The sequence below is a fragment of the Hypomesus nipponensis genome, chromosome 18 (genome assembly GCF_054491055.1).
Source record: "Hypomesus nipponensis isolate SF chromosome 18, ASM5449105v1, whole genome shotgun sequence".
Classification (NCBI taxonomy): Eukaryota; Metazoa; Chordata; class Actinopteri; order Osmeriformes; family Osmeridae; genus Hypomesus; species Hypomesus nipponensis.
Window position 1 is genome coordinate 15,837,861 of NC_140378.1, and position 26,474 is coordinate 15,864,334.

At 48.6% G+C, this 26,474-nt stretch overlaps 2 protein-coding genes across 6 annotated transcripts in view; one reads left to right on the forward strand and one right to left on the reverse strand.

The window, feature by feature from the left end:
• ptpn18 (protein tyrosine phosphatase non-receptor type 18) lies at positions 1–11,174 on the reverse strand. Of its 2 annotated transcripts, none has more exons than XM_084680315.1 (15): positions 10,994–11,174; positions 8,463–8,571; positions 8,049–8,125; positions 7,209–7,304; positions 7,086–7,124; positions 6,398–6,466; positions 5,979–6,041; positions 5,647–5,789; positions 4,898–4,964; positions 4,655–4,732; positions 4,027–4,116; positions 2,978–3,075; positions 1,112–1,434; positions 551–646; positions 1–350 (listed from the first exon to the last, which is right to left on the reverse strand). In XM_084680315.1, the coding sequence occupies exons 4-15, from the start codon at positions 7,284–7,286 to the stop codon at positions 277–279; spliced, it is 1,218 nt and encodes a 405-aa protein (XP_084536441.1). In that variant the 5' UTR covers positions 7,287–7,304; positions 8,049–8,125; positions 8,463–8,571; positions 10,994–11,174; the 3' UTR covers positions 1–276. The 2 variants fall into 2 exon arrangements, with proteins under 2 accessions (XP_084536441.1, XP_084536440.1); XM_084680314.1 differs by lacking the exon at positions 10,994–11,174 and adding an exon at positions 9,334–9,479.
• The window catches only part of gripap1 (GRIP1 associated protein 1), a 23,041-nt gene continuing 6,443 nt past the window's right edge, over positions 9,877–26,474 (forward strand). Inside the window, exons 1-27 of one of the 4 annotated variants that reach the window (XM_084680310.1) lie at positions 9,877–10,230; positions 10,472–10,587; positions 11,389–11,455; positions 11,666–11,727; positions 12,042–12,068; positions 12,218–12,325; positions 12,454–12,610; positions 12,934–13,079; positions 13,202–13,250; positions 13,764–13,930; positions 14,081–14,128; positions 14,212–14,243; positions 14,355–14,402; positions 14,605–14,704; positions 14,799–14,876; positions 15,633–15,725; positions 16,269–16,382; positions 17,164–17,259; positions 17,670–17,882; positions 18,289–18,402; positions 18,855–18,932; positions 19,601–19,696; positions 19,800–19,856; positions 19,948–20,047; positions 20,989–21,122; positions 21,939–22,055; positions 22,162–22,255. In XM_084680310.1, the coding sequence (XP_084536436.1) occupies positions 10,546–10,587; positions 11,389–11,455; positions 11,666–11,727; positions 12,042–12,068; positions 12,218–12,325; positions 12,454–12,610; positions 12,934–13,079; positions 13,202–13,250; positions 13,764–13,930; positions 14,081–14,128; positions 14,212–14,243; positions 14,355–14,402; positions 14,605–14,704; positions 14,799–14,876; positions 15,633–15,725; positions 16,269–16,382; positions 17,164–17,259; positions 17,670–17,882; positions 18,289–18,402; positions 18,855–18,932; positions 19,601–19,696; positions 19,800–19,856; positions 19,948–20,047; positions 20,989–21,122; positions 21,939–22,055; positions 22,162–22,255 (2,437 nt within the window). In that variant the 5' untranslated portion in view covers positions 9,877–10,230; positions 10,472–10,545. Of the gene's footprint in view, positions 10,588–11,388; positions 11,456–11,665; positions 11,728–12,041; positions 12,069–12,217; positions 12,326–12,453; positions 12,611–12,933; positions 13,080–13,201; positions 13,251–13,763; positions 13,931–14,080; positions 14,129–14,211; positions 14,244–14,354; positions 14,403–14,604; positions 14,705–14,798; positions 14,877–15,632; positions 15,726–16,268; positions 16,383–17,163; positions 17,260–17,669; positions 17,883–18,288; positions 18,403–18,854; positions 18,933–19,600; positions 19,697–19,799; positions 19,857–19,947; positions 20,048–20,988; positions 21,123–21,938; positions 22,056–22,161; positions 22,256–26,474 lie in introns of all 4 variants that reach the window. The other 3 variants (XM_084680309.1, XM_084680313.1, XM_084680312.1) reach the window with 3 other exon arrangements.

Below are 26,474 nucleotides of genomic sequence, written 5' to 3' on the forward strand. Positions count from 1 at the left end.
ATAACTTTTTATTAATAACTTCATCATTAATACATTAGATCCAACCTGCTGCAGAAATCTACCCATGTTACTCTACTGTCCCCTTGTGGTAACTGTTCAACCAAGACAACAGAACTTTGGACAAAAACTAGGAGTATTAAAAATGAGTGACTGTAACCAGTGCTGGACAGCTCTTGTACTGATACACACACACACACACAAACACACACACACACACACGTGAACACACACACACAACAGACTAACACACGATCCAACAGATGTGTAGCAGGGGTGTCATCTCTCCACGTGAGCCCACTCTGCTGGAGGGTCTCGAGGTCCTTTAGGTTTCTGGACACGAAAATTGAAACCTAAAAGAACCCCGTGGGTGTGTGTGTGTGTTTGTAAGGAGAGGGCGTGCGGAAAAGAGAAGGAGAGAGTGAGAAAACCACATCCTTCTTATTTCACTGTTTAGGCTCTTCACAGTATGTATGGAGGTTGTCTCAATGAGACAATTGAGCGTGTTGCGTGTGTGTGTGTGTATGTTTACTGGGAGCACAGTCTGTCTCACCCAGGCTGGTAGCAGCACTGCAGCTGCTGGGGGTCTCCTTGATGGGTTCGGAGATGTATTCATAGTCGTCATCTGTGGGAGAACAACCTGACCGAACTGTGAAGAACAATAAAATAAATATCATTCTTATGGTCGCCATGGAACTCTGGCATACAGGACAGAGCATGGCACAGTGCGTGACATCGGCAGTGGTGCATTCCAGTCACTCTTCCTGTCTACATGAAAGTGTTACCTAATTGGGGCATGAGAATGCTGTCAACCCCACCCCACACATTTCAACATGCAAGGAAGAAAACACACTCGTTCTCCAGAGTACCGAAGTTTCAACAAAGACGATATCCTGACCATGATGTGGTTGATGGCACATAGCGATGCTGAACACACTACTGTTGTTCTTGATAAGGGTAACTGAGGTTTGGAACTGAGCCCGTTTGACACTCCTATCTCCTAAGTAGGGAGAATGAATCCTGAGGTTAAGTTTGGAACCTCAGCCTAATTTACACTTTCTCTTTTAGGAGGAGAGTGGAGAACCGACAATTGGGTTACGTTCGGAGCACTTACCTTTGACCAGCTCATACTCGCTTAGATGGTCATGTGACATAGGGGATAGCCTGGCATTGGCTGGGACTGCGGTGTCATAGATGGGTGTAGCAGAGTGAGTGGGGTGGAGGGCTCTGGACCGGGGTCTGACAGTGCTATAGAGGGGAGCTCCACTGGCTCCTCCCGTTTCCTCGTTGTCATAGTGATGCGTGGAGGAGGGGGCCACGATGGAGGGCTTGGACTTGGGGATGGTCTGCCGTGTCTTGTTGACCACGGCGTAAGTGTCGTTCATCTTCTGGCCAGGAGTGTCGTCTCCAGAACGCATAGTTGGCCAAGAGGTGGACCTGCAAGGCAGGAGGCAGGTTTACCCACTGGGGAGTCTTTTAATGAACACATTTCTTTTCCTATGTCCGTAGCATCAAAATGACTGTCTGTGCGTTCCGATCTGAAATGCTTCAGTGGAGAGAGTTCCAGAATGTGAGAGAGAAGCGACTGGTAACCATGGTTACAGATGTAGCCTTGCTGTGTTTACAGTTTCCCAGCACTGTTGTCAGAAGGTCTCACCGCAGCTGCCGGTGTGTGTGTGGTGCGTGTCACATATGGCGATGAAGATAGATAAATATTTTAGCATTAGCTCATTTCTCTCTGATTCACTTTAAACCTCAGTTAGTTTGCAGACTATGATATAGTTCTGTTACCAGGTGGCATGTTTGCAGTTGGTAGGGGTGGGGGTGAGAATGTCACACCAAGCTCTCTCACATCCTCTGCAGGCTAGGGACTGTAAGAGTGTGGTGACACTGTTCTGGTACAGCGCTGATCAAAATGAAGGATGCACACAATACATGTTTGTTTTACTATTCTGTGCAAGTACTATTCTGTACTGTACTGTGCTGTGCTGTGCTGTGCTGTGCTGTACTATATTGTACTATACTGTACTGTACTATACTATACTGTGCTGTGCTGTGCTGTGCTGTACTATATTGTACTATACTGTACTGTACTATACTATACTGTGCTGTGCTGTGCTGTGCTGTGCTGTGCTGTGCTGTGCTGTACTGTACTGTACTGTACTGTAGTACTGTGCTGTACTATACTGTACTATACTGTACTGTGCCAACTCACAATCCGTTCCATTCAAAATACTATTTTCCCAACCCCTGAACCTAACCTTAATCCTACCCGAACCTGAACCATAATCCAAAAACCTAACCTGAACTATATACCTAACCCTAGCTCATTTCTTGTTTTACTATTTTTGAGGGACCTTCTGGTACCTACAACAATAGCTTAACAAGTCCACAGACACACACACACACACACACACACACACAGTATAACGTAATACCAAACAGTGCAGTCTATTAAAAAGATGCAATGTTTTAATCCACACATACATTTGCATCCATTCCTGCCAATGCAGTTTAACTAGCAGCGTGCTCAACACATTTCTGCAAAAGAGGAAGTGTTTCTTTTTGTTATTATCAACTATGGTCCTTGCTCTTTCACTCTTATCTGCTTCTCTTTCGTGTTTAAAAAAAACTAAACATTTCCTCCTCTCGTTCTCTTTATTTTCACTTTTATTTTATCATCAGGTAAAAAAAAACGGTTTCTTAGTAAAGGACCTAAAGCCACCATTGGATAAATCATTTAACAACTTTTAAAGACACTTGCCAGTAAACGTACAATTGTATCTGCCAGTCAGGCTGTGCTGTGATAAAAAAAAACTTAAGTACAATCTAATGTCTAAGTTTGTTTCATGTAGTCTTCCTTATCACTAGTGTGTCTCTAAATATACTCGCAAAAAAATTGAAGAACTTCTACATTCAACTCAGTGGTTTTCAGTGAGCTATGTACTTGGTCACAGTCTAGACAATTAGGGAGTGTCACCTGTTAGTGAGCTTGTGGCTGCTGGCTGGGCTGGCTGTGGTCCTGCCGGGTTGACAACACTTCACCTTCTCCACATTTCTGCTGACAGATCCACGGCTCTAAAGGAGTGAAAGAGCGGAGCGGAAACCACAGAAACTCTTTACAGAGGCACTCCCACCAAGAGAGACTAGAAAGAATGGGCGTATCTAGCCCTATTGGGGGGGGGCTGGAGCCTATAAAACTATTTAAAAGGATATTTAAAAAATATATATTCTGGGGGAACATGCCCCCAGACTCCCCTAGTTTTGCTGGGTCACAGGAAAAATAATAGATTTTATCTAGGGGCTTAGCCCCCCTCAAAAGTGGGAACCTAGATTTGCCCCTGCTAGAAAGATAGACACTCATTGGTATTTTTCTGACCCTGATTGAGCCAGAGGGCGGAAGACAGATCTTGCAGGGCTGTTGCTGGCTATGCAAATATGAAAACACAACCCTCTCCTTTGTCCCTCTGTCTGCCATCTACATTGAGGAAGTATGAATAATTCTTCCTGTTTGACTGCTCTGTTTTCTCACTTCGTCTCAGAGAGACTAAATGAAGCGAGCAGACGCAGGTCCATTGACCCCTTACCCTTTCAATATTTTAATTCATCAGTGAAACCAGAACAGGTCAGCGGGGAGACCTGCTGGAACACGACCACAACACTCTGTCGTCTCAATTTTATGGGCTCTATTGTTTTTTTCACTGTACTTGCAGTTGTATGTGGGCGCCAGAAACATACATGGACCGGGATTTGAATGGACTTCTCAAGAGCTGTGCTTGAGCAAGCTGAAGTATTAGCTCGGAGAGCTAGTGTTAGCTACTGAGTGTTAGTTACTGAGTCCCAGCTGTTCAGTAACATCAGGCCAGCCTGGTTGTTTTCTCACCCCTGCTACATGCATGGGTTTAGGATTAGCTTTAGCTAGCCTGCCCCCTAAGGGTAAGAACAGGGAATGCCTGTAGGTGGAAATGTGGCTGTAAATGCCATGAAGATTATTTAGTTGTGACTTTCTGGTTTTTCAGTCCAACCTACCTGTGATAGGCTGTAGGGAGGATTGACGGGACTCTGTAACAACCTCTCAAATATCTGTGCCACAGCAGAAAAGACAAACCGGTACTGTTCCTGTAGGGAGGAACAGAGGTACACACACTCACACACACACACACACACACAGTACACACACACACACACACAGTACACAAACCGTATCAAACTACTATCACTGATCTAGTTGAGTGTCCTGACGTGAACAGAAATTGAAATGGAAAAGAACAATGACAGTTTAATGTAAGACCTTTAGACTGAGAGATGCACTTTGGATAGTGGAAGTGCTGACATTAGGAAAAAGAAGAGATAGCCAGAGCAGGATGGTTTTCTGCATGCCCGTGTTTAGCTAAAGGGAGGCCTTGTTTAAACAGTATAAAAATGATTGATGCTTGAGCTATGGCATGCCTTCAACTGCAGAAGGCCCACTGTGTGTACCTATAATAAGATATGAATAATGAACTGGCACATTGAACCAGAAATCTAACTAGACTGCCGTCTCCTCTTTTACCAGCAACCAAGCTGAGAAAAGCCCTCCAGCTCTACCTGGTTCTGGCACCCCCCCCCCTCCAGCTCTACCTGGTTCTGGCACCCCCCCCCCCCCCCCCAGCTCTACCTGGGTCTGGACTGCAGCTTGTCTCTGTCTCCTTAAGTCCAGCACGATCTTCATGATACTGAATTCCTCTCTGATTTGCTGATGACAAAATAACACAGTTTCTATATGCCGTTCTGAGACTCTGTACACAATATTTTGCTTATGAATGCCAGTGACAAAGCAATGACTTTTAAATCTAAAGCAGTGTACTGATGTGCTTCTGAAGCTGACTTTCAGCTGTGACGCAGGCCTGACGAGCCTCACCTTGGTAACCAAGAGGTCATGGATGTAATCTAGAGCACAGATCACCCCCGTTCGTCCACAGCCGGCACTGGAAACACACACAGCCACATCTTCATCATCATCAACATCATCTTCAATCTACACAGGCAGTCTCTGACAAAATGCAATACATCTTTGGAGAAACTGAAGTTAATTTGGTCAGGAAGTACATTCAGTGTTCTACAGGGCCGTTATATGCGTGGGGTCCTTCCAGTCCAGTGGAAACTATAGAAGAAATCTATGTGTGTGAGTGAGTTTGTCAGTGCGCGTGTGTGTGGTGCTGGCCTGGCCTGGTCTCCAGCAGGAGGTGAATATGGATCGAGTCTCGCTCCATCTCAATGGCTTCATTAACATGCAGAAGCTACCAGTCTGCTCCACATGGAGATGCACAGGGCAGGCCATATGGATCATCTGTCTGTCTGAGCAGAACAGCCCCATCTTGTGTGTGTGTGTGTGTGTGCACCTGTATACCTTTCTATCTGTATACCAGGGTGTGTGTGTGTATACTAACTTAACTGAGCTCAGTTGATATGCCAATACCGTGTCTGTGCAGTGTGTGCGTCAAGCAGACCTGCAGTGTATTAGAACAGGGCTAGGGCTGACCTGCAGTGTATTAGAACAGGGCTAGGGCTGACCTGCAGTGTATTAGAACAGGGCTAGGGCTGACCTGCAGTGTATTAGAACAGGGCTAGGGCTGACCTGCAGTGTATTAGAACAGGGCTAGGGCTGACCTGCAGTGTATTAGAACAGGGCTAGGGCTGTCCTCCTGGGCGTTGCGAGCCATGTCCATCATTTCTAGGATCCCTTCTGCAGTGGACGGGATGTCATGGTCGGGCCAGGCAGTGTACTGAAACTGACTGACTGTTTTCTCCTCCTAGGCAACGACATCCCAGAATACAAAAGAGAAAACTTTAAAAAAAGAAATTCACTGGCTTTCTTGCTGAAAGAGATTCACTTAAGTTCATGCAAACACCGAGTGATGGTTTATGTTGAGAGCAAAGGTTAGGGAAGAAAATGTATGTAAATCAAATGGCCTAAGCGACCTCCAGGCTACTACACTTACGTCCAGGTACTGGACGACGAGGGAGCGAACCACTACCTCATTGTTTGGGAAAGACTCTGACATCTGCAGAAACAGGAGAACAACCCACACTCCCTTTTTATTTTTATTTTTATGGCTTAATGTTCTCATGCTTTGATTTCCTATAATTTACTGTTGTTATGATGATGACCTTTTGCTTTTATGTATTTTATTTATTTTAATTTATTTTGTACACATTGTATTGCCATTGTATATTTATGTATGTGAAGCACATTGTTGTGTATTTATGTGAAGCACATTGAACTCTCACGGTGTATGAATTGTGCTATATAAATGAACTTGCCTTGCCTTGACGCAGCATCCTGTCTCAGAATTACTGCTAAAAAAAGCAGTGCTAAAAATTTAAGCGATACGTGTTTGTGAGTAGACATACGTCTTACATTTGAGACAAGAAAAGGTCCAAACTGAGAGGTTTCTTGGTGGGCGGCCCAGTAACGCTCACACTTCCTCTGTAGAGAGAGGGACAGACAAACCAAGAGAGAGGAGGAGAGACAAAGAGGAGGAGAGACAGAGAGGAGGAGAGACAGAGAGGAGGAGAGACAGAGAGGAGGAGAGACAGAGAGGATGAGAGATAGAAGGGAGGAGAGATAGAAGGGAGGAGAGAGGGGAGAGATGAGGAGAGAGAGGAGGAGAGATAGAGGGGAGGAGAGATAGAGAGGAGGAGAGATAGAGGGGAGGAGAGACAGAGGAGGAGAGACAGAGGAGGAGAGACAGAGAGGAGGAGAGACAGAGAGGAGGAGAGATAGAGGGGAGGAGAGATAGAGAGGAGGAAAGATAGAGGGGAGGAGAGATAGAGGGGAGGAGAGATAGAGGGGAGGAGAGAGAGACAGAGGGGAGGGGGAGATAGAGAGGTGGAGAGACAGAGAGGAGAGGTAGAGAGGAGGAGAGACAGAGAGGACAGATAGAGAGCAGGAGGGACACAGGAGGAGAGATGGAGAGGAGGAGAGACAGAGGAAAAGAGACAGAGTTCAGTTCAACAATTAAGTTCTACTTCACAGACATATGTTGAGGGCATTTCTGAAAAATAATTATCAAATCATTATTGATTCATTTTACAATATTAAATACCTTTCCCATTTCTATCTCTCGGCATGCCATCATTATGACCTAAAACAGGGATCAGAAAAGCATCAAAAATGTATCTCATATAATAAAAAAATGCTACACATATACTCAACGGTTGCTTCCTACCTTGACCTCGTACTGCCAGATCATCCTCCAGAAGTCCACCAGTGTGGCGCTCAGAGGTCCCTGGGTGGCAATGTACATTTTAGGCTCTGTCGCCCCCTGATGGACAAAAGGAGATAAAGCAGAGAATAACTGCTTTATAACAGTCTACAATGCCCTCAACTCTAGAATCTCAAGTATTGACCAGAGACACCGCCTAAGACGCACTTGTTCCGGGAGTACGATGGTACTTAGGAATGATTAGCTGGACCTGATGTTAGTTTCCTCCAGGATCACAATGACTCTTATTGAGAGACTTGATGCTGTTGTTGGTTAGTTGTAACTGATCTAAAATTATTGTACTCGCTGAGAAATATTTTACTGTTGCTTGCTTTTCTACAGGTACTCTCTTGCACTTTTTGAGGTTCATGTTGTTTGTAACTTGTAACTTGTTTAACTACATGCTCTTGTGGTTCTTCCCTTTGGCACTCATTTGGTTTTTCACAATGTATGCTTCATGTTTTGGCTACCTGCAATGTTTGGGGCTATCTCGTTGTTATGATCAGTGACCTATGCTCTTTTGTAAAGCTCTCTCTTGGAATTCGCTTTGGATAAAAGCCTCTGCTAAATTAATACCTGTAATAGACACTAGTACCTAGCTGAGTGACAGAGTCCTGTTTCAACACAGGAGTCATGGATCATTCCACTTGAGGAAGTTGTTAACATTTCCCTAGCATAGTACTCAACTAACAGGTTAGGGTAGATCAGTGGTTTGTTCAGGTAAGTGTGGAGAGCAGGAAGCAAGGAGTTTTTAAAATGATTGAGATAGGGCCAGGAGCTGTTGGGGCCAGAGGGAAGTCATACCTGAATGAAGTTTGCATTGATGTAGTCAGAGTCAAAGGGACTGGTCAGTGGATGTAGCACCACGCGAGTCTGGTCATCTGGAGATGGTGAGACAGAGAGAGAGGAAAGAGAGAAACAGAGATACAAAAAGTAAAGTGTGTGAGTGAGAGAATAAGCAAGCAAAACAAATGACAGGAGAGATGTAAAAAGGTCGTGCAGCAGTACAGATTATTGGGTACACCAGACGTTAGAACATTAGATGTTGATTTTAGAACACTATTTCAGATTTCACTTAATCTTGTTCTGCCATTGTTGAGCAAGCCATTGTGCAAGAAAAAAATTATGTTAAAAACATCATCAACTAATCATTCAAGTCCTCTCTCTCCATAATAACATGACCCCCAATGACCATTTTTAAAGGGAAGTGATGCGTACAGGGCAAGATGTCTTTGTAGCGGTTCTTCTTCACGTTCTCCTTCCGTCCTCCGGACTCAGTCGTCAGGCCTAGGTTTCGCTTGACAACTAAGGTCTGGGATCGAATGGTCTACCGACACAAAACAGAAATAACACTTTGAGGCAGAGAAAGAGATGGGGAGGTAGACCCAAGGACATTGCCACAGAAACAGACACAAAGAAAAATAGGTTTTGGTGATTTGGTTTCTGACAGTGACAGGTAAGAGTGAGTTATCTAGAACTTCTGGTACCTACAAGAATAGCTTAACAAGTCCACACACACACACACACACACACACACACACACACACACACACACACACACACACACATACATACACACACACAAATACCCAGTACAACGTACTACCAAATAGTGCAGTTTATTAAAAATATGAAATGTTTTAAAATGTATTAATTCATGAAAAAGGGGCAGGATCCGATGACTGAAACAATGATCCATAGGAGAAAGCAGCGACTTCTACTAATTTCTACATTCGGTTCAATGTTGAGTCAAGACACGATTTTCCATTTATAACCTATTAGGTCTACTGGGAACATGTCACTGTAGACGTGGACATTAATTTGTTATGGCTTATCAAAAGTCTATGAATGCAGAATTCAGCTGCAGCCTACACCGGTGCTCTTGGCTAATTAAAGCAATTCCACGTTCCTTTTAACATTAGCATTTACAATTACAACCGCACACTGATGATGAGAGGACTGTATTAACATGATTTTGTCAGAGTCAGAGAAAACATTCGTAGGCCTATAGAATCATAATTATGAGGACACTTTATTTGATAAAAGTAGACAAAAAATGGCTAGCCTAAAACATGGATCTGTCACTCACGCTGTACTCTGAAGCAATATTGCCAGTTGAAAGGAATTTCATCTGGTCCACGAACTTTGCATGTCGCTCCATCGGTGGATAGATAGGCTCGCCGAGTCTGAATGATCGTGTCACTAGAATTAAAAGTTCTTCTGATTTCAATCAAGGCAGTGTAAAGTGAGTAGCCTATTTCCTTGTTAACAGAAGAACGGTTTCCGTGTTGATTTTCTAGCGCTGTGCTTTCGTCCAGCTTCATTAGACCTATATCCTAAAACCTAATTTGACTCTTTCGTTTTATGCTTACCTGGCGCCAATGCACAACTTTGTTGTGCATCCTCGTCTTTCATGCGCTCTATCAGAAAACCTACATTTAATTGACATTTATAAATAACTGCATAGGCCTATTGTTATGCCGACCTGATAAATGAAATTATAAAAACCTCAATAGATTAAGGCGTAGATAGTCCACCCACTTTAAAAGAGTCTTGTGTGCTCTATAGAGGGGTCAGATTGGAAGCCTCGGAAGTAATGTGATAGATTTGTCTCTAGGTTTGACTTGGATAATTGAATAAACGACTGGTGAAGTTGACATTGTGGTCTGTAACCTTGTGGATAGCCTAGTCCAGATATGAAGTGCGCGATGCCATAAGACCCCTTGTTGGATATCCGCATAAGAGTTTCTGCTCACAATGGAAGGCAAACTGAAGACAACTGTTGCATTTGAATGCCAGTCGAAATGAACATCATCTTAGGAAAGTATTTGAAGCTTTTATATAGGCTACTATATAGCCAATATTATATAAACATAAACGATATACAAATATAAACGAACATTATATGAACATTTGATTGGTAGCCCTAACCTCAGGCCTTGAGAACCGCGTTAACCTCCAGAAGAGGATGCCACCTACCGTACAGGTGTAGTAGTAGTAGAAATGGCAACTGTCACTATGCGGCGTAAAGCCTACAAGCAACGTCCTTGACCCAAAAGACAGACGTATATTTGATGGATTTCGGCCTTTGTTATTCAACGCTACATATACATACTCAGAATGCATAGTGCAGAGATCCTAGTGGTGGATTTATGTAGACATAGCTAAAGGGATTGCTGTACAGCAGCTACCAACATCCAGCTTCTTCCCCCACCCGCCCGTCTCAGCCCAGGAGACCATCCGCCCAGTGTCCTCGCCCGCTGTAGCTAGCTAGTTGTAGCTCCTACTAATAGGCGTGAAGATGGCGCAGGCATTATCCGAAGAGGAGTTTCACCGAATGCAGGTATGGCAAAATGATTGCTGTCATTTCGCAGTGCGTGGTGTCACTGTCATGCGGCTGTCGCTCTTAATCTCCCAAATATTGACCAGGAAACGTGCTAGCTAATAAGAGAGCCTGCCAGCCACCTAGCTAGACTAGGTAGCCTAGCTATATTGCTAGGCTTCTTTTACTTTGCAGTTTTTTTCCCTCTTCCAAACCCAGGGCAAAATGTTATGGTTGTAGCTCGTAACTCAAACACAGATAGCTAGAGGAGTAGGTTACATTTGTATTTTCTTCCCAATTCCATATGAATGGCTGACTAGCAAGCTCTGTCCGGGGACAACACCAGCAGCAGTTCTAGTAGCTGCTTGTTCTTGAGAGGCCAGCTAGCAAGGGTAGCATTAGCGCTTGTCTAGTCTAGATTACGTACCTTGTAGGCTAGCCAGCTGCCTAACGGAACAGCACCGTTTTAAATCATATTTGTATGATGAATATGCTACCTGTGCTCGCTAGCTATAATCAAGATTGTGTCAGCACCCTCGGATAGTGTCTTGATGTCCACCACGGGAATAACATGCAGTGTTTGGATGTTGTAAACAAATGTGAATTGTGCTAGCGAGCCTGCTAATCAGTTCGGAGAAAGAGAAACAGACATCTACCTAGCCAACTACTATTCTTGTGAGGAAGCTATTTATCTAATGTTTGGTGCTGACATGAATCCCTTCTTAGTAATAATGAAAGTCCAAGGCACGATTTCTCATTGTACTCATGCACCCAACAGCAACAGAAAATCTGAATGATTATTATCGTATTCAATTATTTCAGGCTCAGCTGCTGGAACTCAGGACACAGAACTACCAGCTGTCTGACGACCTGCGCAAGAACACTGCAGGTAAGGTGTTTATGTGTATTGGGTCTGTTATTGTACAGGGTCATAATCATGTAAAAATGAAGAGGTTAACAAACAGCAAAGTCGGCATGAATTTAGATCCATCTCTGTTTGCCAGGAAGGTTAAGTTTATCACTATTCCCTCGAAATTACCCACGGGGGCCATGGAATGGGTTATTCCTAATGTCCTTGAGTAAATGCTTTGTGTTTCAGAGCTAACTGCCATTCGTCAGAAGACTGTGACCCTGGAGAAGGACTTCATCAAAGCCCAGAAGGTAGAGATCAAGCGTCTACAGGCTCTGACCAGAACTGGGAATAGTGTGTTTGTGACCAAATCAACTTTTGGTTCATGGCCCCATATATCTGACACAGAAAAACTCTGTGTCATAGAGTCTATCTAAACTATGCCTAAAACAAGCATGCCTGGTTTTAAGACTTTCCCCTGGAGCTTACTGCATGAGTCATATAATAAGTGTTTACAGTTTGCTGATATTCGAATTTAGACTCTACACCAAGTCATAGTCATAAATAGAAAGAGTTGTGTTTGGGCTGTAACTATTATGTTTTTGTTTTACATTTTTATCCTCAGGCATTAAATAAGAGCAAAAAAGCTCAGGTGAGTTGTATGATACGACATTGATTGATTCACATCCTTTTTCTTCGTCTTAAGTTTTCAACTATGCTATCTGCTGGGGAGGCTATATACTTTGTGTCACCCAGTAGAACGTTTATCTCTGTTAAAACTCCTGTCTGTGATGTCATCAGGAGGTAGATGCTTTGCTCAGTGAGAATGAGATGCTGCAGGGGAAACTGCACAGCCAGGAGGACGACTTCAGACTGCAGAACAGCACTCTGATGCAGGAGCTGTCCAAGGTGTGTCTGTGTATTCATTTGGATGAAATATACGGCTATCGGGTGTATAAGGTTACATTTCTAAATGAATTCCAATGAGTTGAAGTCTGATCACAAAGTAATGGTCTGTGTGTTCCTCTGGATTCTAGCTGTGTTCCCAGATTGAACAGCTGGAACAGGAGAACCAGTGTCTGAAGGAGGGGAAGACTCCTCCCCCTGCAGCCTCCTGCCCCGCCTCCACACCTGTGGATGCAGAGTTGCTCCGCCTGCAAGCCGAAAATGCCGCTCTCCAGAAGAAGATGGCAGGTGTGTGTGGGGTGTTTAGAGTTGGTGTGTGTGTGCTTGTCTGAGATCCTTGTCTGTGAGAAAGTTAGTGTGTGTGTGTGTGTGTGTATGCGAGAAAGAGGTAGAATGTTCCAAAGTGAGTCAGTGTGTTCGGTTTAAAAAGAGTGTCCGAGATGCATATACAGAAATGTGTGTGAGGTGATGGAAAGCCCAGGCAAGGATGATTGTTACATAACACAAACCAATGTTCTCTATGCTCTCAACCCTTCATCCCAACCCACCCTCTCCTTACCTCCACACTCCCTCCACCTCCCCACCCCTCCCCACCCCCTCCAACCATCCAGCCCTTCAACAGCACATGGAGAGGAGGGCTCAGATCAATGACACCACAGAGACAGACAGTGGCGACAGCAACGGTGTCCAGTGTCAATCTGACGTCAGCGGAAAAGGGGAGGAGTCTTTATCAGGAACCATTGACAGAGTGGAACAGGTGAGTTAAACAGCTGGGTGTTCTCCAGCGAGTTCCCATCCCCTCATTCTTTGTTAAATGACTGTCTGTTAGTGTTTTGAGTCCTTCCAGTTTAAAAACATGACTGTTTTCGGTGTTGGCAGGCAGAATCAAAGTGTGTCAAGCTGGAGCAGAGAGTAAACGAGCTAAGCGGTGAGTAGAGTTCCATCGTCTTAAATAATTCAACATGACATTCTTTAATGCCTCTAATCTGATTGGCTGGGTAGACGGACCTCTGTGTGACTGGTCCTTACTGCAGGCTGCCTGGGGCAGGGCCAGCTGGCCCTAGCAACACATTGACTACGCCCACGCCCATTCTGTTTACATATATGCATGACATACAGGTGCTGGGTAGCTGCTTTTACTAACACCATGGCGTAGGATAGGCACCTGTAATCCTAAATCTAAACCACACACATTGTGTTTCCGGGATTCCTTTGTCATTGTACTCTGGTGAATCTTAGTAGGCCCATATCAGTGCTTTGCGTAGTGGAGTTACTTGCTCTCCATGTAGCATGTTAGCCTAGCTGCTTGCAGTGGGCTAGTTGGGCTGGTGTTAGCCCTGCTGTTTACAAGTACCGTGTTTGCTCCCGCTGCGTGTTAGCCTAGCTTGCTAGGCTTGTTGCATGTAGCGTGCTAGCCCTGCTGCGTGTTGCGTGCCCTCAGGAGCGGCGGTGTCAGTGAGGAGCTGTGGTGTAGTAAAGCAGGGTGCTATTGGCTGGTCTGCTGCGCTGTGTCCAATAACACAATGCTTTGGACCAGAGGTGGAGCTGCAGCTGAACACTGAGGTGGAGGAGAAGAGACTGCTGAGGGAGCAGCTAACAGCACTTGAGGTAATTGGACACACACACACACACACACACGTATACAGCTCTCTCTGTTAAAGAAAGGAAGTCGATATTTGGCACCTGACCTTTTAGGTTGAAACTGTCATGTTGAACTGAAATATCGACTCGTTTTCTCGCTTCTCATCCCTCTTCCAGTCATCCAAACAAACAGAGATAACAAAGCTACTGGAAGAGATAACCAAGGTAACGCCCAGCACATATGCGTGTTTACACAAATACCAGATGTGGGTAAGGTGCCATCTAACGTGTCCATGTGTGTCTTCCAGCTATCTGACAAACTAAAGAAGAAGCAGGAGAGGTATGAGATGGATGGAAGCAGCCCTCTGGTTCATGGTGGTTTTTGATGTGATCAATCCTGTAGGGGCGGGCTCCCTTCATGATGGTCTCAATGTGTGTGGTTGTGTTGCAGCTTCATGCGTCTGCAGGGGGAAAAGGAGGCCCTGTACAATGACAGCAGGTAAAGGACCTGGATATACATCCTGACTGGACTCTCCTCTCTTCCTCCGACTTTCTTTCTCTCTTTTGACCAGTTTTATTTTTGTTATCTCACTCTCACTCTCGCTCACTCACTCACTCACTCACTCACTCACTCACTCACTCACTCACTCACTCACTCACTCACTCACTCACTCGCTCACACATGTTCCCTCTCTGTGCAGGACTAAGATTGACGAGCTCCAGCAGAAAAGGGAGGAGGAGAGCAAATCCATGAACCTCCGCATCCACAGGCTCCAGGCAGACCTGGTGACAGCCAGTCAGGTCAGACGTCACTTCACTTCCTGTGTGTGTGTGTGTGTGTGTGTGCACGTTTGTGTTTCTCGGCATGACAGTTGTTGTTGTTTTGTCCTTTCAGACCACTGCTGAACTAAGGGAACAGTTACAAAGTCGTCAGAAGGAGCATGAGCTGGCTCTGCACTCCCTCAAAGACCAGGTAAGCCTCTCTCTCACTCACTCACTCACTCACTCACTCACTCACTCACTCACTCTCACACACACACACACACACACACACACACGGCTGTATTCAAACCCAAATAGACAATCATGGAACTACGTAAGCTCTACTTTTATTCTGGATTTTGTCAGGAAGTTTGAACATGATGAAGTCATCTCTAGAGTGAGACTGTTCATTTGCATTTGATGGAAAGGTTAACTAAGGATGACCCCTGCAATAATGGATTAGTGTGAGATGCTGGAGAGGACAACAGAGAGGTTGAGTGTGTGAGTAAGTGTGTGTGAGTGAGTACCTTATCCCTGTGTATGTATGTGTGTGTGTGAGTACCTTTCCTTGTCCCTGTGTGTGTGTGTGTGTGAGTGTACCTGCACCTGTCTCTGTGTGCGTGCATCAGACCACCAGACTGAGCTGGTGTGTAGCTGAACCACAGGAGGCCAGCCTGGGCTAGGAGCCGCTATTACCCGCTCCCCTCCGTGGAGGAGCGCTCGGCTCCAGCTCCCACACATGGACCTCTTCTAATCTGGCTTCCTCTCTCTCTTCTCTCCTCCTCCATGTGTTCTTTCTCTTCTGCCCATCTTCACTCTGCTCTGCTGTTTCGACGTCCTGTCATTTTTCTCTTTTTTCCTCCTCTCTCTCTGTCTCTCTCCCTTTCCTCTCTGTGTTTCTGTGCTGTCTCTCTCCCCTCAAACGCCCCTCCTCCTCCTCTTGGGGTCACGACGCCGACGCCCTTAGGTAGCGTGTCAGAGCGCCGTCAGTCAGGAGCAGGTGGAGAGCATCCTGACGGAGAACGATGCTCTCCGGACTAACCTGGCTGCTCTAGAACAGGTACTATAGAACACGGAGAACTTAGAGCATGTAGAAACCTGCATTACGTTCCCCTTCAACCGTCACTGTTACCCCTCATCTTTATGGAGAACCATATCGAACACTGCTTCTCAGGCTAACCTAGACGCTATCTAGAAGATCAGAACTTATACCTGAAATATCTGATACTGGAGCATTTGCCTGGACATTAGGAGATCCGGGGATACCACGTCCTGGGGCTGGCTGTCAGATAGTCAGTACTAACCCTGGTCTGAGGTCACCACCACTAAGACATGCATGTCATACTAACGAAGAACTAGTGAGCGATGCGAGCAGCATGGCTCTGTAGTCTGATCTGAAGGTACTCTCCATCTAACCCCCACCAGCCCTGCATGTCTCTCTCTGTCCATGTGTGTCCTCTCAACCAGCTGGATTCCCACTAGTTTCCCATCTCTGTGATTGTGAGTGTGTGAGAGAAGAGAGAGAGGATAGCTGTGTGTCATAACTGTGAGTACAAACAGATGGAGTACAAAACTGTGTGTGTATGTGTGTGTGTGTGTGTAGATCCAGACAGTGAAGACCCAGGAGCTGAACCTGCTCAGGGACCAGAATGCTGCTCTGGCAGCAGAGGTGCTGCAGGGACGGGCTGAGAGAGACGACCTGAACTCACAGCTACAGGTACCCCCCTACACACACACACACACACACACACACACACACGTATATATAAACACAGACAGACTGTTTGACTAATAAAGGATGTTCAGAAAATACTTCTGTTTTGTTGTTGTCTGTTGCCTAATTCCTTCTCCTGTCCCTCTGTCCCTACTCTGTCTCCTCCCATGTGTCTCTCTGCCCCTACCCTGTCTCTCTGTCTCCTCCCATGTGTCTCTCTGCCCCTACCCTGTCTCTCTGTCTCCTCCCATATGTCTCTCTGCCCCTACCCTGTCTCTCTGTGTCCTCCCATGTGTCTCTCTGCCCCTACCCTGTCTCTCTGTCTCCTCCCATGTGTCTCTCTGCCCCTACCCTGTCTCTCTGTCTCCTCCTATGTGTCTCTCTGCCCCTACCCTGTCTCTCTGTCTCCTCCCATATGTCTCTCTGCCCCTACCCTGTCTCTGTGTCCTCCCATGTGTCTCTCTGCCCCTACCCTGTCTCTCTGTCTCCTCCCATGTGTCTCTCTGCCCCTACCCTGTCTCTCTGTCTCCTCCCATGTGTCTCTCTGCCCCTACCCTGTCTCTCTGTCTCCTCCCATATGTCTCTCTGCCCCTACCCTGTCTCTCTGTCTCCTCCCATGTGTCTCTCTGCCCCTACCCTGTCTCTCTGTCTCCTCCTATGTGTCTCTCTGCCCCTACCCTGTCTCTCTGTCTCCTCCCATGTCTCTCTGTCCTGTCATGTTCTCTTTCCCCATCTGCCCCCCATCTCTCTCTCTCCACCCGGCTGTACTGCCACATGTCTGCAGGAGTCCAGCTTTGCCAACAGCAAACTTCTAGAGCAGCTAACTGAGGAGGGGCAGGACAAAGACAGGCTACAGCGCGAGCTAGAGGACGCCAAAAAGGTACACACACACACACAGCTTGTCTGGTTATCAGAGCAAAGTGACCACCGCTGTGTGATGAACACTGCGTTCAGAGGTCATATTAGGCGTTGTCTCAGGGATGGGTAGTGGCAGAGATTGGGGTGGGGGGGGGGTCACCTTTTCACAGTGAACGACAGGTTTTAGAGACACGCAATACTAATGTAGTTTTAGCAGAGGACTATAAAACAAGTATCCTTTTTTCTGGGAGCTATGCCAAAGAAGAGTACAGTACAGCATAGAGCCATCAGTGGAGAATGGTTTTATTCTGTTCATTATTCTCCCCTCCCCCCCTTCCTCACATACACCCACACCTCCCCTCCAAAACACACCCTCCCCCCCTCCCTCCCTCACACACATCCCCCTCCCTCACCCCCCCACACCCCCCCCAGACGGCGGAGAAGCGCAAGGCGATGCTGGACGAGCTAGCCATGGAGCTGAACCAGGAGAAGCACCGGCACAAGGAGGAGCTGAGCGACGTGCGGCTGCAGCAGGAGAAGGAGGTGCTGGGGGTGCGGGCGCGCTACGAGAAGGAGCTGCGGGGGCTCCACGAGGAGAAGAACCGCACCGAGGAAGAGATCCGGGGGCAGCTCCGGGAGGAGAAGGTGAGGAGAAAGGGCAGGGTGGGAGAAGAATGAGGAGGGAAGAGGGGAGAAGGTGAGGAGGGAAGAGGGGAGGGGGATGAGGAGGGAAGAGGGAAGGGGGGAGAAGTAAGACTTGATTTATATAGCACAGAAGGATGAGGAGGGAAGAGGGGAGAAGGTGAGGAGGGAAGAGGGGAGGGGGGGGAGGATGAGGAGGAAAGAGGGGAGAAGGTGAGGAGGGAAGAGGTTGGGGAGGGGGATGAGGAGGGAAGAGAGAAGGAGAAGGTGTGAAGGAGGATAGAAGGGAAGATGCTCCGGGGGGGAGTTGAGGAGGTCAGGAGGGCAGCACCAGGAGAGGCTGGTAAAAGATGTCTGAGGAGGAGTCTGAGCACCTGCTCTGGTGTGTGACTCCCCCCTCCTCCCCCAGGCTCGCTGCAGGGAACTGGAGGGCCTCCAGCAGAGTGTGGAGGAGCTGCAGGCCCAGGTCCAGGCCATGGAGGGAACCAAGGGCTGGTTCGAGCGCAGGCTGAAGGAGGCCGAGGTACGCCCACCACACACAGGGACACGCCCACCATACGCAGGGACACGCCCACCACACACAGGGACACGTTTATTTCATGCTCGCACACACTCGTCTAAGAATTTGTACTGCCCCTCTCTAGCATGCTCTCCACAAGGTGTCACTGCATCCCTTTTCAACCCCTTTTCCCTCTCTCTGCCTCCCTCTCTCTGAACTTTCTCTTTTTTCTCTCTCTCTCTCTCTCTCTCTTCTGTCTCCAATGTGTTGTTGAATCGCTACTACTTCTTGAATGAGGTGTGTGTGTGTGTGTGTGTGTGTGAAGGAATGAGCCAGTGACAGACAAATCTGTAATCAGTTCTCCCAAGTAAGCGTCTTGGCTTTTCCTCGGCTACCGATCCTTCCTCATTAGATCTCATCTTAGCAGTGACTCCTAACATGGTTCTGGTTCTCACGTTCCTGTCTGTTTTTTGCAGGAGAACATGGAAAAGAACACACTAGAACACCAGGAGAACATTGAGAAGCTGCAGAAGGAACACGCTGTCCAGCTGGAGGTAGAGCCACACATCCATGCCCGTAAACACACACACACACACATGCAGGAACTCTCGAACATGTTTGCTGTGGTTACTCCAGCAGTGGAAGCCTGTGGGCTGTAATTGGTTTGAAGGGGTTCATCATAGGTGTGAGTGTGTCTCATTAACTCGGTGTGTGTGTGTGGTGGTGTGGAGACGTACAGTGCAAGACGGCCCTACTCCAAATAAGATCCTCTGTTCCAATTAGAGATGTTTTTGTCTCTGTAGCGGTACTGCGAGGTTAATTCTAAATTAAACTATTACCAAGGATCAACCTAATATGTAAATCCCACTTCCACTGTATTTCATTCTATTTTCAGGGTGTGGGAACACTAAGCTAATTATGCTGAAGCTGTGGAGGAGAATGCTTTCTCTGTCTGGAGGAATGTAGGCAGGAAGTACAGTTGAACAGCTGTTAGTGACAGAACAAAAACACTGCTAATGACATAAGTGAATCATTTTGTTTCCTGTAATCGGTCACTTAGTCTCTGTATCACCACTGCACTGCATATACGACTTGAGACGAGCAACGGCTCTTCCTCTGACTCGATTTGGGTCGATTTTGGGGCCTTGCTCAAGAGCACCGCGGTAGGATTTCAGATGCGGGAGGAGTCTGTTGGCTGGCTAACCCTAGCTGCTTTCCTCAGGAGAAGGAGGCCCACACAGAGCAAGTGAGGCAGCTGCTGACGGCCGTGGAGAAGGAGCGCGACGAGCACAACCACACCATCGGGAAGCTGAAACAGGTGCCATCAACACACCACACGCTTTAAGTGGGGGGGTTCAATGATTCGATCGCGACTTTGCGCTGTGTGCCTTCCTGTACCTTAACTGTGTGTGTGTTACCAGGAGGTCAAAGACACTGTGGATGGCCAGAGGATCCTGGAGAAGAAGGGTAGTGCAGCAGTAAGTGCAACACATATCTGCCGGAGTGTGTGTATTCTGCAGGTGTGTGGGTGTGTCTGTTCCAAGCTGATGTGTGTGTGTGTGTGTTTAGCTGAAGGACCTAAAGAGACAGCTCCAGCTGGAGAGGAAGAGAGCTGATAAACTGCAGGAGCGTCTTCAGGAGATCCTCACCAACACCAAGACCAGGACAGGTGATCTCACACACACACACACACACACACACTGTCAGTTTATACCCCCCTACACACACTGTTGGGGGGGTATACTAGATTGTACAGTATACAGGTGAACAGATGGTACCTAGGTAACCCCCTGGACCTTGTCGTGAAGTCCATGTGTGTGTTCCTGGGCAGTACCATAGGCAGCAGGAGCAGCTGATGTGTTCTGATGTGGGCTCTGTGGAGGTGCCTGGATGTTTTATGTATGACCACAGGAGCAGGCCCTGCTGGTCACCCTCAGGGCGTCCTCTCATGTCTCTGCAGCGTGTTCACACACACGCACACGCATGAAACATTCATCCCAGGGCGGGCCGAGGAGCGTGCACACGGTGCACACATGAATAAGGCAGCGCGGTGAAAAGCGTCACGTTTGCATGGCGTCGCACGCCGGACGCAACACCGCACGTGGAAACCGTAGATGTAGAGGTATTCACGTCACGGACATCTAAGAGATGATGGGGGGGGGGGGGGGGGGTGTACAGCAGGCCCCCCCCGGTACGCACCAGAGGGGAGGTGGAGAGGGAGGGGGATGGGGATGGGGGAGAGGAGGGGGGAGGGGAGGGGGTCCGAGCGCCCCCCCGGTACACACCAGGCCCGGTCCGGCCCAGGCCCCCACTGATACTCTGCTCCATGGATAATTTAACTGACTCTGTAAATGTTTAATGGATATTCTGGAGAAAGTAGAGGATCAGACATTTTAAAGTATGCTGCTTTATATATGTCCTGTGGGAGGTAGGGGGGGTAGTAGAGGGGGGGGGGCTCCCCCGCTGCTGCTACAGGCCTAGTCCAGGGGCACCTCGTCCAGGTCCTACTCGTGTGTGTGTGTGTGTGTGCGTATTTACAATGGGTTGGTTACAGTACCTGGATACTTTCTATATTCAGAATAAACTAATTGTGTGTGTGTGTGTGTACAGGCCTGGAGGAGCTGGTGCTGTCAGAGATCAGCTCTCCCAGTCGGACCCAGCAGACAGGAGACAGCAGCAGTGTGTCGTCCTTCAGCTACAGGGAGATGATGAAGGAGGGGGCTGCACCTCAGACCTCCACCAAGGTACTGGACCACTGGCAACGACGAGCACAAACAACACATTGATAAATAAACACATCTAGACTTCATCCAGCCTGAAGGAGAGAGGAGAGCCACAGACCTCCAGCATGCTTCTGTGAGCCTCAGGGCAGATAGCTTCACCATGACAGGACTGAAATCAACATTTCAGAGATTTCCTCGTCCGTGTCTGTTGCGCTGGCTGGCAGCTGGAGCAGATGCTCTCACCGTCTCAAATCAGGGGTCAGGGCAGGGTCAGGGGTCAGGGTCAGGGTCAGGCCAGGCAGCTCTCTGAAGCTGGACGCTAGAGTTGTGGTTGGTGAGGAAGTGGGGAGCAGCCAGGGTTGGTGAGGAGCAGCCAGGGTTGGAGCTGTTGGAGGCTGATGTGATGAGAGGCTGATGTGATGAGAGGCTCATGTGATGAGAGGCTGATGTGATGAGAGGCTGACCCTCCAGTGGTCACAGCTCTGGGAGTTGACTTGCCTCTGCCTGCTTGTCTCTCCTCTCCCGTCTCTTCTGCTCTCTCTCTCTGTCTTTCTCCCTGTCGTTCTCTCTCTTCGCCCCTGTACCTTTTCCATTGTCTATATATAACATGGTTACTATTGATAGAACGGCTTTAACAAGCAGATGTTTCTGCGGTGAGTGGAAAGAGGAGGGAGAGAAACCAGATGACAAGACAGATGGATGGATAAAGGTAGAGGGAAACAAACACTGAATGATGTTGTGGATCAGCTGCTCGCTACTTCAGGCACATCAGCACTAGACAAATGGAGATGTTGGGACTGTTTTCTCAACTGCTAGTGTGTGTGTGTGTGTGTCCAGTCGAACACAGGCAGCCCCCAGTCCCAGCGGCCGGCAGACCTCTCTGATGACGAGGTCAGTGAGCTGTTCCAGAGACTGGCCGAGGTTCAGCAGGAGAAGTGGATGCTGGAGGAGAAGGTACGTGTGTGTGTGTGTGTGTGTGTGTGTGTGAGAGAGAGTGAACATGTATTGCTGTGTGTGCGGGAGCCTGATGTGTGTGTGTGTGTGTGACCTGTTGCTCCAGGTGAAGCACCTGGAGGTGAGCTGTTCCTCCATGGCCGATGACATCTGTAAGAAGAGTTCCATCATCGAGACGTACGTCATGGACAGCAGGATAGGTATGGAGCTCTTTCTCTCTTCCTCTCTCTCTTTTTTGTGTGTCTCTTTTTCCTCTCTCTTCCTGTTTCTTTCACTCCCTATTTCCTCTCTCTTCCTCTGAATGCCTATCAGCATGGCTGCCTGTTTGTAGGGCACCGTCCTCCAGGTGTGTGGCCTGTGTTGACCTGAGTCCACAGAGTTTGAGCCTGCTTTCATTTGGGACTGGTTCTGTCTGCATGCCAGTCAGGGAGATTAGAGTGTGTTCAAGACAGAACGCAGAGAAACATTAAGGCCTAATCTACTTTTCATCCCATTAAAGCAGGGCAGAAAAATAGCAGAGACATGAAACGATATCGTACCGACAGATGTGATACACAAATAAACCCAAACTCACGTCTGTTGCGTCCAAGCAGACAATGTATCTTATTCTATTCTTACATAAGAACATGTCTCTCTGTCGCGCTTTTACGACTCTACTGAAACACTCGAGCGGTGCTTTTTATAGAAGGTCTATTTCAGTGTGTGGGGCTGGGGAGTTCAGGTGGACCTGCAACACAGAAGCTCTGCTTCTGGAACACAGAAGCTCTGCTTCTCTGAAAGCAGACCAGTCAGAACACTTCTGATGATGGTGAGGTGTGGTACTGTTGGGGTCTCCAGGACTAGGTAGATGCAGGGTGAGGGGGGGGGGGGGCGTGGAGGATGAGAGTTCTGTGTTGCAGGCTCATTTGAATTGGTTTGAGGCTGGGGTTGAGGCTGGGGCTGGGGTTGAGGCTGGGGTTAAGGCTGGGGCTGGGGTTGAGGCTGGGGTTGAGGCTGGGCTCCTCAGGGGGATGATCTGTTAGTGCTACATTTCTATTAGGCTCCCAGTCTTCTCTCTTATCTCCACGGAGGGTAGATTAGCTCTAACAGTAGCTGGAGTGATACATGGAGCTCCATTATCACGCAGAACTCTGGGAGTCGGATCACACGCAGACTGCTGGGAATGAGATCAGGCAGCTTTCGAGAGGAGAGGAGGGGCTGGAGGGGGCAGACCCTTGCCTTGGTCCCCTAGCCGCTCGTGGTACCCTCCTCAGAGGCTGAGGGGCCTGGTGAGGGCTCCACCGGGCTCTGACATAGGAGTGGTCTGATCCGGGACCGTCTGGGGAAACACCCCGTCTGGCCCCGTTCCTCCGCATGAGCGGGTGCGAACCCATCTACTACAGAGATTGTTTTCTGACACACGCACACGTAGACTCTCACACACACACACCTCCCCTTGTCCCGTGTCGGTCAGGTTGTCGTGACAACACCACTCTGCACTCTCTCTGTCAGAGCACGCTCTGGTGAGTCCCAGAAAAAGGGAGAGCGAGTTTGGGTTCTCGTAAAACGCACCCTTTCCCCACCCCACGTTCTCAGCCTTCCACTCACGTTAGATCAGATGTGGACCTAACCCTGGGAGGCTCTCCCATTCTCAGTGGAGGCCTGCAAGCCCTCCAAGGTTAGACCCACAGGTCCGCGGGCCTTTTAATAACTTGGTCAAGCCCCACAAGGAAAAGGGAGGAATGGTCACGTCCGAGACGGCGCTGACTGGTCGATACACAACGTACACTTGGCTGCTTTGCGTCAGAGGACTTCTGGAGGTCATGGTGGATGAGTGGCATGATGTCGCCATTCATTCGCGGTGTCCGGCCGTACAGGGACGAGGCCCAGGGGCACCATGGGGGGATCCGGTCGATGGCGTGCAGCCGACACACGCAGCCAGGCGCCGCCACCTCTCCGCGCAGAGGAGCATGCGAAGACACGAGCGCCGCAGCGCCGGGCCAGCTTCGTGTGGGAAGCTCGGGCTCTGGTCGGGCTCCCAGCGCAACTTGAAATGACAGTTCCTTCAGCGTGAGCTCCTTGAGTGGCAGCGACTGCAGAGCCCTATTGGGGCACGGAGCTGTCCTAGAGGAGCACTGAGCTGTCCTAGAGGAGCACTGAGCTGTCCTAGAGGAGCACTGAGCTGTCCTAGAGGAGCACTGAGCTGTCCTAGAGGAGCACTGAGCTGTCCTAGAGGAGCACTGAGCTGTCCTAGAGGAGCACTGAGCTGTCCTAGAGGAGCACTGAGCTGTCCTAGAGGAGCACTGAGCTGTCCTAGAGGAGCACTGAGCTGTCCTAGAGGAACACTGAGCTGTCCTAGAGGAGCACTGAGCTGTCCTAGAGGAGCACTGAGCTGTCCTAGAGGAACACTGAGCTGTCCTAGAGGAGCACTGAGCTGTCCTAGAGGAACACTGAGCTGTCCTAGAGGAACACTGAGCTGTCCTAGAGCACTGAGCTGTCCTAGAGGGGCACTGAGCTGTCCTAGAGCACTGAGCTGTCCTAGAGGAGCACTGAGCTGTCCTAGAGGGGCACTGAGCTGTCCTAGAGGCGCACTGAGCTGTCCTAGAGGGGTACTGAGCTGTCCTAGAGGAGCACTGAGCTGTCCTAGAGGGGCACTGAGCTGTCCTCGAGGAGCACTGAGCTGTCCTAGAGGGGCACTGAGCTGTCCTAGAGGAGCACTCTGAGCTGTCCTAGAGGAACATTGAGCTGTCCTAGAGGAGCACTCGGAGCTGTCCTAGAGGAACACTGAGCTGTCCTAGAGGAGCACTCTGAGCTGTCCTACAGGAACATTGAGCTGTCCTAGAGGAGCACTCGGAGCTGTCCTAGAGGAGCACTGAGCTGTCCTAGAGGAACACTGAGCTGTCCTCGAGGAGCACTGAGCTGTCCTCGAGGGGCACTGAGCTGTCCTAGAGGAGCACTCTGAGCTGTCCTAGAGGAACATTGAGCTGTCCTAGAGGAGCACTCTGAGCTGTCCTAGAGGAACATTGAGCTGTCCTAGAGGAGCACTCGGAGCTGTCCTAGAGGAACACTGAGCTGTCCTAGAGGAGCACTCTGAGCTGTCCTACAGGAACATTGAGCTGTCCATGAGGAGCACTCGGAGCTGTCCTAGAGGAGCACTGAGCTGTCCTAGAGGAACACTGAGCTGTCCTCGAGGAGCACTGAGCTGTCCTCGAGGAGCACTGAGCTGTCCTAGAGGAGCACTCGGAGCTGTCCTAGAGGAACACTGAGCTGTCCTAGAGGAGCACTGAGCTGTCCTAGAGGAACACTGAGCTGTCCTAGAGGAGCACTCGGAGCTGTCCTAGAGGAGCACTCAGCTGTCCTAGAGGGGCACTGAGTTGTTTGGAGAGGGCGTGTGGTTGTTGGGTGCGTTCGTTCCAGGTTTGTGTGGAGCTCATATCGGCCCTATGACATTTAGTCTGTGCGCTGAACATTTAGCTCTAATCTAGGGAAGGATTCACATTAATATTTAACTGTGGATAATGCATAGCCTCCTGTCCCACGTGCCTCCTCTCTCCCCTAACCTAGTTAGGAGGGAAGGAGCGAGAGGTAGAGGGTAGGATAGAGAGTGTGAGAGTGAAAGAGTGAGAGAGTGAGAGAGTGAGAGAGTGAGAGAGTGAGAGAGTGGGAGAGTGGGAGAGTGGGAGAGTGAGAGAGTGAGAGAGTGAGAGAGTGAGAGAGTGAGAGAGTGAGAGAGTGAGAGAGCGAGAGAGAGAGCGAGAGAGAGCGAGAGAGAGCGAGAGAGAGCGAGAGAGAGCGAGAGAGAGAGAGAGAGAGTGAGAGAGAGAACCAAGCAAACCTGTGTAACTTTCATGGTCGTTAGGAATTGGTACTTAGTTTGTTGGCAGAACAAGGCAGGAGGGGGTGTGTGCGTGCCTGCGCATGTGCCTGAGTTGATGAGGAGGGGAGGTCATGTGAAACCTAATGTGGAGCCAGTTTGTCTTTCCAGGGACCTTATCTTCTTCCACTGTACTTGGTGCATGCAGGTACTTACGCTCTCTCACACACACACACAGGGTATTGGTTGCGTACCCTGAGTGCTGTACCCTGTGACAGGCACACTGACTTTCTGGTGATTATTTCTCACAACCCCCTATTAGAGGGATAGGAGGGCTGAGAGAGATGGGAGGGAGGGAGGGATGGAGGAGGGAAAGGAGAAAGCAGGGAATTCTTGACTACCGCCCTATGAAAGAGACAAAGAAGAGAGTGTGGGAGAAGGAGAGCGATAAAGGGATAGAGAGACAAAGCATGTCAGAGAAAGATGCCGGTGTGTGTGTGTGTGTATGCTTCCCCCTGTTTTAATTTCATGACTGACTGATTCAACATTTAATGCCAGACCAGAGCCCATTAAGACTCCTCTCCTCTAATTGTAAATATTGGACTATAAAAGTTAGAAGGGCTCCT